Below are 9,398 nucleotides of genomic sequence, written 5' to 3' on the forward strand. Positions count from 1 at the left end.
CAGTCGGGGTGGGGGGATGGGGCAGGGCATTGAGGAGCCCCACCTCAGTGCCCGGAAGTCCTGGGCCTGTGGGAACTGGGGAGCTCCCGGGCCCCCAGGCGGTGGGTTCTGGGGGTGCTTTTCCAGGCCAGGAGAGGGGGGAAGGGCGAGGAGGGAGATGGGGGCCCTTTTGGGACATTTTTGCCTCCAGTCTCTAGGAATGGGCCCTGGAACCTGGGGGGAGCATCAGGGAGCAAGAGCGACTGGGGGGCCCTGGAGACCTCGGACACTCCTGCCTGCACCCAACTTGACTCAGTCAACAGTCCTGCCCCTGGAAGGCCTGGCCCAGGATTTGGGGTCACCCTGGACCTGAGCCAATGGGCCTTCTCCCATAGTCTTGGCACGTTGGAGCCCGGACTCCCCAAGGAGAGAGGGGGAGCTCACTACCTGCCCAGCCCTGACAACAAGATGACGCGACATTCAAGCTCTTTGTCCATCCTGCCCAATGGGGCCAAGCAGAGCAGGGCCTGCCGGCAAGGAGATTGCCCCAGCCCCATCGGGGGGCCAGGGTCCCCTCAGCCCCATCGGGGGGCCAGGGTCTCCCCAGCCCCATCGGGGGGCCAGGATCTCCCCAGCCCCATCGGGGGGCCAGGATCTCCCCAGCCCCATCGGGGGGCCAGGATCTCCCCAGTCCCATCGGGGGGCCAGGGTCCCCTCAGCCCCATCGGGGGGCCAGGGTCTCCCCAGCCCCATCGGGGGGCCAGGGTCTCCCCAGCCCCATCGGGAGGCCAGGATCTCCCCAGCCCCATCGGGGGGCCAGGATCTCCCCAGCCCCATCGGGGGGCCAGGGTCCCCTCAGCCCCATCGGGGGGCCAGGATCTCCCCAGCCCCATCAGGGAGGCCAGGATCTCCCCAGCCCCATCGGGGGGCCAGGGTCCCCTCAGCCCCATCGGGGGGCCAGGATCTCCCCAGCCCCATCAGGGAGGCCAGGATCTCCCCAGCCCCATCGGGGGGCCAGGGTCCCCTCAGCCCCATCGGGGGGCCAGGATCTCCCCAGCCCCATCGGGGGGCCAGGGTCTCCCCAGCCCCATGGGGGGCCAGGGTCTCCCCAGCCCCATCGGGGGGCCAGGATCTCCCCAGACCCATCGGGGGGCCAGGGTCTCCTTGGCTCCTGCCTGGCCTCAGTGGCTGGCCCCCACATGGAGCTGGGGCTGCCTGGCCGCCTCCTCTGCCCCAGGTCCCTGCCCCTTGGGGACTCGGGCGCCTCAGGGGGACACCTCCTGCCTGGGCAGGCCTGGGCTTTGGGCTCCTGGGGGTGGGGGGGGTCTCTAATGCACGTGAGCAGGAGTGTGCACAGAAGGGCCGTGTGGGGGGGCTGTCCTTGGCGGTGCTTAGGGCAGGGGCAGGAGCCCCAAAGCCACTGTTTTCCGTCTCCTCCTCAGCGGGACACGGGACGGGGGAGCAGACGTGTGCGCGTGGCCAGACACGGCGGTCTATGGCCAAGAGGTGTGGCCTCCGCTCACCGGGGGAGCAAAGAGAAAGCCGGGCTGGGGGTGGGGAGGCTCTGGCTGGGCGGCTCCGTGTGTGGGCCGGCCTGGAGGCCGGGCTCGAGGCCAAGGGAGCGGTCTTGTGGGGCGCCCTCCGGCCTGGGACTCCAGGCCCCCAGCCCCGACTCTCCATCCATCCCGGGGCTGACTGGACCTTTGTCTGTCCTGCCATCCATCAGCGGCCTCTGTCGGCAGCCATCCGTGTCCTCGGGCCGGCCGGTGCCCCGTCAGGCCATTCATCAGGGCCCAGACGGCCCGGGTGCCATCGCTGGCCCCATTTGTCTGTCTGTCTGTCTGTCTCTGTCCCTGGGGGAGGCCAGCCCTGAGCTATCCATCTGTCTCTGGGAGACGCCGGCCTCCCGTTCCGTCCGTCTGTCTGGCCCTCTGTCCTCTCTGAGCCGGCCTGGGGTCTGTCTGTCTGTCTGCCTCTGACAGTCCCGAGACGAGCCCCTGCCGCCAGCAGCCACGTTCCTGGGCTTGGGCCGGAGCCAAAGCAGAGCGGGGGGGGGGGGGGGCCGGGCCGGAAGGGGGCGTCTGGGCCGCGCTCAAAGCCACCTTTTCATGAGCTCGCGGGCCAAGCCCAGAGCGCCGATGAGGCCCGGAGCCCGTCTGTCCAGTCCGGACCGCAGCGGGCGGGCCAGGGGCCGGCTTGGCATGGGGGAGGAACCGGGAGGAGGCCCCCCCCTCGGGCCGCCCCACCCACCAACTGCTTCCTGGAAGCCCGGCCGGGGAGGGGCGCCTTTCTGCTCCGGCTGGCGGGTGGCAGGAGGGAGCCCCAGCCTGTGGCCCGGTGAGTGCCCCAGACACGGGCCCCCCAGCTTCCCCCTGCCAGGCCAACCCCCGCCCACCAGCCCGAGGGGAGCAGACCCAGGCGTCCCCAAATCAGGGTGCTGGGACACGCCTGGCCAGGAATGTGAGGGACCGAGAGAGGCCGCCATGGGCCCTGGGGAAGGGGGAAGGGCAAGGGCTGAATTTCTGGGGGCTCCCCGGGGAGGACTGGGGGGCTCTGCAGGGGCTGAGCCCTGGGGCCGCATCCCAGCTCTACTGCTGGGGCGTCGGGTGCCCCTGGTGAGCCCCTCCTCAGCTGCTACAACCCGAGTGATCTCTGAGCTTCCTGGAAGCCCAAAGTGCCCCCCCCCCCCCGAGCCCCAGCCAAAAGAGTGCTGCTAAGGCTGCCCTACCCGGATCCTTCCAGGTTTGCTAAGCTTCAGGCAGATCTCCCATCTCCCACGGGGTAAACCGAGGCCCAGCCTTGAAGGGACTCACTCAGGGGTCTCCCAGCTGGGCCAGGATGGAGGGAAGAAATGAATGGCCGGCTCTGCTGCCCTCTAGAAGGGGTGGGGAGGGGCATGAGGAGCTCCGGGCCCAGGCTGGGCCCACGGCTTCCTTGGCTCCCTCGGTGGCCCTTTAGGAAGCCCTGGCCCTGGCCCAGGCCGGCCCCTCAGGGTCCTCCTTCTGGGAGAGAGAGGGAGGCAGACAGACAGGCAGACAGACAGAGGCGGGGGGAGACAGACAGAGAGGGAGGCAGACAGACAGACAGACAGAGGCTGGGGGAGACAGACAGAGAGGGAGGCAGACAGACAGACAGACAGAGGCTGGGGGAGACAGACAGGCAGACAGGCAGAGAGGCAGGCAGAGAGGCAGGCAGACAGACAGACAGAGAGGGAGGCAGACAGACAGACAGACAGAGGCTGGGGGAGACAGACAGAGAGGGAGGCAGACAGACAGACAGACAGAGGCTGGGGGAGACAGACAGGCAGACAGGCAGAGAGGCAGGCAGAGAGGCAGGCAGACAGACAGACAGACAGGCAGACAGACAGAGAGGCAGGCAGACAGGCAGAGAGGCAGGCAGACAGACAGACAGGCAGGCAGACAGACAGGCAGACAGGCAGACAGGCAGGCAGACAGACAGGCAGACAGGCAGGCAGAGAGGGAGGCAGACAGACAGGCAGACAGACAGAGGCGGGGGGAGACAGACAGAGAGGGAGGCAGACAGACAGACAGACAGAGGCTGGGGGAGACAGACAGGCAGGCAGACAGACAGACAGACAGGCAGAGAGGCAGGCAGACAGGCAGGCAGACAGACAGACAGACAGGCAGGCAGACAGACAGACAGACAGGCAGAGAGGCAGGCAGACAGACAGGCAGACAGACAGACAGACAGGCAGACAGACAAAGAACACAGGACTGTCTTGAGAGGCCCCCCTTTGTGACTAGCTTCTCTGCCCCCCAGGCACATCTCAGGTCTCAGTGGTGAAGGTCAGGGGATCATGGCCCAGTCTGGGGGTGTCATCCTGAACCCCGACGTTGTCCAGGTGAGTCAAGATGCCTCTCCATGTCCTGCCTGTCTCCCATCAGCTACAATTGGGCTCCCTGGAGGAAGTGGAGAGAAGCTTCTGGAGATCAGGGAGGGCCTAGAGGTGGGGAGGCTCCCTGTTGCCCCAGGACAAGTGACTCCCAGACATCCCTGGGCAGGTGACTGGGAAGCCCTCAGGTCCCTTCCAAAGAAGGCTGGGCAGGCCTAAATAGAACCCATCAGCCTGCCCAGGAAATGGATTCCACATAAGATAAAAACCAGGCCGTCCCTCGGTCCCTCCTTCCCTCCTGCCTGGGTCCCTCCCTGTGTTGCGCCTGGGAAGAAGCCAGAGCCTGGCCTTGGGGTGCCCTCGGCTGTGGGGCACCCCTTAATCTTAGGGGGTGTTTTTAGTCTCTGAGGCCCCCCGGCGGCTTTTAGAGGCTGCAGCTGAAGGGGAGAAGGGGCTGAGGGGGGCCCTTGGCCCTGTGGCCTGGGGTGGGCAGGCCTGGGTGCTCCCGCTGCCTCTCGGCCCCTGCAGAAGGACCCTCGGGAAGCCTTGGTCATCGCGGTCACTGCCAGAGCCATCTTCAACCTGGAGGCTGAGCACCAGCTCTTTCTGGCCCAGGGCACGGAGGAGTACACCAAGCACCAGGTGGCCCATGCCAAGGAGCCGCTGCTGCCGGGCACAGCCTTCCCCTTCATTCAGGTGCCAGCCTTCCCGGCCCTGGGAGCGAGGAGGCACCTGCCCGGGCCTCTGGGGCCGCCCCCTTCCCTTCCTGGGCCAGAGACCAGCTGACGAGCTGCCCGGGACGTCCGGGGCCCCAGAGCGACCCCAGGACTGCCTCCTGGCCAGGGATGGGAGGAATGCCGGGGAGGCCCCCAGCCCCACCCATGGGCCCCCCACATTCCCCCTCTTCCTTCTGGGCCTGGCATCCTGCCAGAAACTCCATGAAGCAGGGGCCCTCTTAGGGGTTCAACCCAGCCGCCACCCACCCCCTTCCCAGGGAGGCTGTCCCTGCCCCACGCTCCCCCAGGCACCCGCTCTGCTCCTCCCTCCTGGCCGGGGGAAGCAGCTGGGGCGGGGAGCACAGGGAGTCTCTCGGAGGCCATGGGGGGCCTCCCCACACGGATCCCGGTTCAGGGGTGCCGCTCCCTCCGGCCAGCCACAAAGGGAAGCCGGTGGGGGAAGAGACAGGCCCGGCCCAGTTCCCTGCGCTCAGCCTCCCAGAGGCCACCAGGCCAACCTTCCCATTGCCCAGATGAGGACGCTGAGGCCTAGGGGAGGCGGCCAGCGCCCAGCAGAGCTCATGAGGACCAGGATGTGCCCACGGCGGGGGGGGGGGGGGCCTGAGCTCGGCCGCCCGGTGCTTCTGCCCCCCAGGCAGTCCAGCTGGTCAATCGGAGGCTGCTGGAGCGGGACCCCGAGGACCGAGGCCTCCTGGATGTCATCGTCCTCTCCAACAACAGCCCAGAGGCTGGCGGCCGAATCGTCCACTGCGCCAGGCAGGCAGGTGAGGGGGGCCCTGGAGGAAGCACAGAGGTCCAGGCTCTCCCCAGGGGCGGCACCAGCCCCCGCTGGGACCTTCTCTTCTCCCCAACCCTCCTCGCTTGAACACAGAGCCCAAGACACCCCTCCGGCCCTTCCCACTGACCGTCTGAGCCTTCCCCAGAAGCTCCGGGCCCAGGTGGGTACAGGGGCTCCCCCTCCCCACAATGCCCCTGGCCTCTGGCTGCCTCGGGTCACCCCCATCCCGATAGCCCTTGGCAGGAGCCGTTGGCATCCTGGGGCTGGACAGAAGCCCCGGCGGGGCAGAACTGCAGAGGGAGGCCATCTCGGCCCTCCGGGTGGCCCGCTGGGGCCATCCAGCCTCCTTCCCAGAAGCCCTGACACGGGGGGAGCCGAGAGCTGGCTCTGGCCCCCGGGACATCCGCCGGTCAGTCGGGAGCATAACTAAGCCCGGCCGGTGGACCAGGCGCTGGGCCGAGGCCGAGGCAGGAGGGAGCGAGCTCGGAAGCCCCAGGACGGCCCCGACGCCAGAGATGCTCTTCGTTAGGACATTTCTCTGGGCGCCCTTGGCTCGTGCCCGGACGGACCCTAAGGGGGCCGCCAGAAGCAGGACTGAGGCTGGGAAGTGTCCGGCTCCCTCGGACGCGCCGTGGAGGCAGAGGCGGAGGCGCCCTTTCTCCATTCCCAGCCTTTACAGGGGAGGACACTGAGTCCAAAGGGAGGCCTGGCCCGCAGGCGGTCAGTCGGTCACCCCTGGACAAGCGTGGAGCCTCCTCTCGGGGTCACCCGAGGCCGGGGTGAGCCGGGACCCGGGCGGGCCCCCAAGATGGCGGCTGCGTCACCCTCCTCTCTCCCAGGGCTGGAGATCTCCAAATTCTGCTTTGTCAGCGACGAGGACTCCACCGAGTACCTGCGAGACCTGCACGTGGGGCTGTTTCTGTCCGCGGACAGGACCGACGTGTGCAACGCGCTGAAGAGGGGTGAGCGCCCGCCCGCAGCCAGTCCCAGCCCCCCGGGCCGGAGGGGCACAGAGCGCCCCCTCTTCTCCCTCTGCCTGTGCCCCGCACCGCCTGCCAGCCAGCCGCACCGGCACTGGGACCCAGGAGGCCCAGCCTGCCTCCACGAGAGGCTTTCCAGTGGGGGACAGAAACACCCATGAGGCCCTGGGGCGCAGGGGGAGGCGGGCAGGAGGCCGGGGCCCTGGGGCGCAGGGGGCGCAGGGGGAGGCGGGCAGGAGGCCGGGGCCCTGGGGCGCAGGGAGTGAGTATATGTGGGGCACTAAAGGTCAGGCTGGGGCAGAAATCCGCTCCCCACTCCCCAGGGCTTGCGATGGCCTGGTGGTCTCCTGTCCCTCCTCTGGTGGGCCTCTAAGGAGACAGAACACAGCTGCCTTTCTCCGGGGGGGGGCACTGAGGACACTGATGTGCTGCTCAGGTTCTCTGAGAGGGAGGGGCCAGCATTGCCCCCATTTTACAGAGGAGGACAGGGAGGCAGGCAGAGGCAGTGAGCCCCCCAAGGTCACTTGGCTCCTCAGGAGGGGGAGGCCTGGGGGAGGGTCGTGGGGGGTTGAGTGGTGCCCCCACACTGCCATGAGGCTGGGCCACAGCAACAAACTGCTCCAGCTCCCGGGAGGGCCTTTAAGATGTCCCCATTTTATGGAAGAGGAAACTGAGGCCAGGGAGGTCAGAGACCTTGGGGGGGCGGAGCTGGGGACGCCCTGAGCAGGGCTCCGGCTTCTGCACTGTCCAACAGAGCCGCCTCATGGCCACTGGTGTAAGTGCCGCCTCCAGTGAGCAGCCATTGCTGCCAGACTGGGAGGAGGAGGGGGCAGCAGCAGGGCAGGGACCGGCCAGGAGCATCCCCAGGGACGGCAGCTTCTCCCTGGAGCCTGCTGCTGGCCTCTGGCCTCGGGAAGAAAAGCGGGGGGGGGGGGGGGGGCAGGGACCCACCCAGGGTCACTCAGCCCAGAAGCAGTTGAGACCAGATTGGAACCCGGGACCCCCCTCCGGCCCCAGCTTCAGCTGCCCCTTCGCCGGGGCCTCCAGGAGCGTCCAGGCCAGGAAAGCGAAGGAAGGTTGGGTCAGAAGGGTCCGACCAGCCTTCCTCTTCGGCTCTCGGGTGGTCAAAGCATTTTGTGTCCATTTATTGGAGCCCTTCGGGGGGCGGTGCTGGGGGCGAAGGAGGGGAGCGAGAGCCGCCAGGGTGGCCCGGCACTAGGAAGCCCTGGGTTCAAATCCAGCTTCATAGACTTACTAGCAGTGAGATCCTGGGCTGCCTGCCTCCGTTTCCCCACCTGTGAAATGGGGCAGGGGTCACTAGGAGGATCCAACCAGCGACGCCCAGAGAGGTCCCGTGAGTGGCGGCTCTCCTCGCTGTCTGCAGGCCGGCCGCCCCCTCACACCACGGCCGTGTCTGCGTCTCCCCAGGGGTGCCGGCGGCCCTCATCTTCCAGCAGGAGGTCCAGGCGCCCAGCACCCAGCTCCGCTTGGCCTTCGACGGAGACGCCGTGCTCTTCTCCGACGAGACGGACCGGGTGTTCCGGGAGCAGGGCCTGCAGGGGGCGCTGCGCTACGAGAGGGCCATGGAGGCCGTGCCCATGGGCGAGGTGGGGGCAGCCCCGGGGAGCGTCCCCCGGGGGCCCAGGTCCAGTGGGGCGCGGGCACAGGAGTGACCCGTCCCGCTGGCTCTGCCTCCCCCAGGGGCCCCTGAAAGCCTTCGCCGTGCAGCTGGGCCGCCTCCGGGAGAAGTTCGGGCCCGAAGACTCGCCGCTGCGCACCTACCTGGTGACGGCCCGCAGCCAGGGCGGCCTGAGCCTGCGGGCCCTGAACACCCTGCGGGCCTGGGGGCTGCGCCTGGACCGCGTCCTCTTCATGGACGGGGCCCCCAAGGGGCCCGCCCTGGCCCGGATCCGGCCCCACATCTTCTTCGACGACTCCATGCACAACATCCAGGGCGCCCAGGACGCCAGCGTCCCCTCAGCCCTGGTGCCCGGCAGCTGCTGAGGGCCGCTCGGCCGCCTGGTCCATTCCCCTGCCTCCGGCCAGGGCTCCCCTTGACCAGGACCCTTAAAGGTCCTCTCAGAGCCCTGCCCTCAGCCCCCCCAGCCCCCCTCAGCCCCCCACAGGCCCCCTCAGGACCCCCACAGCCCCCCACAGCCCCCCCCAGGCCCCCTGCCCTCAGCCCCCCTCAGCCCCCCACAGGCCCCTACAGCCCCCCTCAGCCTCCCACAGCCCCCCTCCTCAGCCCTGCCCTCAGCCCCCCACATCCCCCCACAGCCCCCCTCAGCCCCCACAGCCCCCCTCAGGCCCCTCCACAGCCCCCCTCAGCCCCCCAGGCCCCCTGTCCTCTGCCCCAAGTCCCCTTCCTTGTGTGCCAGCCTCAGGGGTGCCAAGAGCCCTGCACAGGCCACTCCATCAAAGGCCTTCTGTGCGCAGAGAAAGGTGTTGCAGAAGAGAAGGGACGCGCTTATTAAATGCCTCCTGTGTGCCAGGCACCGTGCTAGCTGCTGGCAGTTATTCTCTCCATCTGCAGAACGGCTCACAAGGGGCTCCCTTTTATAGCTGGGGAAACTGAGGCAGGCAGAGATGAAGTGACTCCCCAGAGTGCACAGCTGGGAGGTGGCTCAGGCTGGATTGGACCGCTGAGTCTCCGGCCTCTAAGAAGTGTCCTTCTTGGGGACTGGCCTTGCTCATCCTGAGGGCCAGGAGGCCCAACTCTGGCGCTCCATCTCCGGGCTCAGCGGCCCCTCCTGTAAGCAGAGGGGCTTCTCCGTCCCGCACTCTCCCTTCCCCCCAGCTGGGAGACGGGCTGCAGAAAGGCCGCCCAGGCCTTGGGCTGGAGGCTGACGTGGCAGACGAAGGGTGCTGCCGGTCCCCCCTCATCGCTGCAGCCTCCGTCCCTGGCCGGAGCCTGGAAATGGCTCTTTCCAAAATGTTCCTTCGTCCTCTCCTGCCTGTAGCAGGCCCCTGTGGCTGGGGGTGGGGTGGGGAAGAGGGGGGACCCACCGCCGGGAGGCAGGCAGAGGGGGTGCTGGGGGCTGAGGCTGAGCTGCTCACACAGAGGCCCGGGA

The 9,398-nt window shown here is 68.3% G+C and overlaps 1 protein-coding gene across 2 annotated transcripts; it reads left to right on the forward strand.

Annotated features, from left to right (window-relative positions):
* Nucleotides 1-33: 33 nt before the first annotated feature.
* Nucleotides 34-8,569, forward strand: LOC130454898 (cytosolic 5'-nucleotidase 1A-like). Of its 2 annotated transcripts, none has more exons than XM_056801118.1 (7): nucleotides 34-1,485; nucleotides 3,760-3,841; nucleotides 4,361-4,528; nucleotides 5,204-5,333; nucleotides 6,187-6,309; nucleotides 7,756-7,934; nucleotides 8,029-8,569. In XM_056801118.1, exons 1-7 carry the CDS (start codon nucleotides 485-487, stop codon nucleotides 8,329-8,331), a joined length of 1,986 nt encoding a protein of 661 aa, XP_056657096.1. In that variant the 5' UTR covers nucleotides 34-484; the 3' UTR covers nucleotides 8,332-8,569. The 2 variants fall into 2 exon arrangements, with proteins under 2 accessions (XP_056657096.1, XP_056657097.1); XM_056801119.1 differs by lacking the exon at nucleotides 34-1,485 and adding an exon at nucleotides 1,526-2,316 and having other exon boundaries at nucleotides 8,029-8,554.
* Nucleotides 8,570-9,398: the final 829 nt, after the last annotated feature.

Source organism: Monodelphis domestica, chromosome 6, assembly GCF_027887165.1.
Source record: "Monodelphis domestica isolate mMonDom1 chromosome 6, mMonDom1.pri, whole genome shotgun sequence".
In the NCBI taxonomy this organism is placed as follows: Eukaryota; Metazoa; Chordata; class Mammalia; order Didelphimorphia; family Didelphidae; genus Monodelphis; species Monodelphis domestica.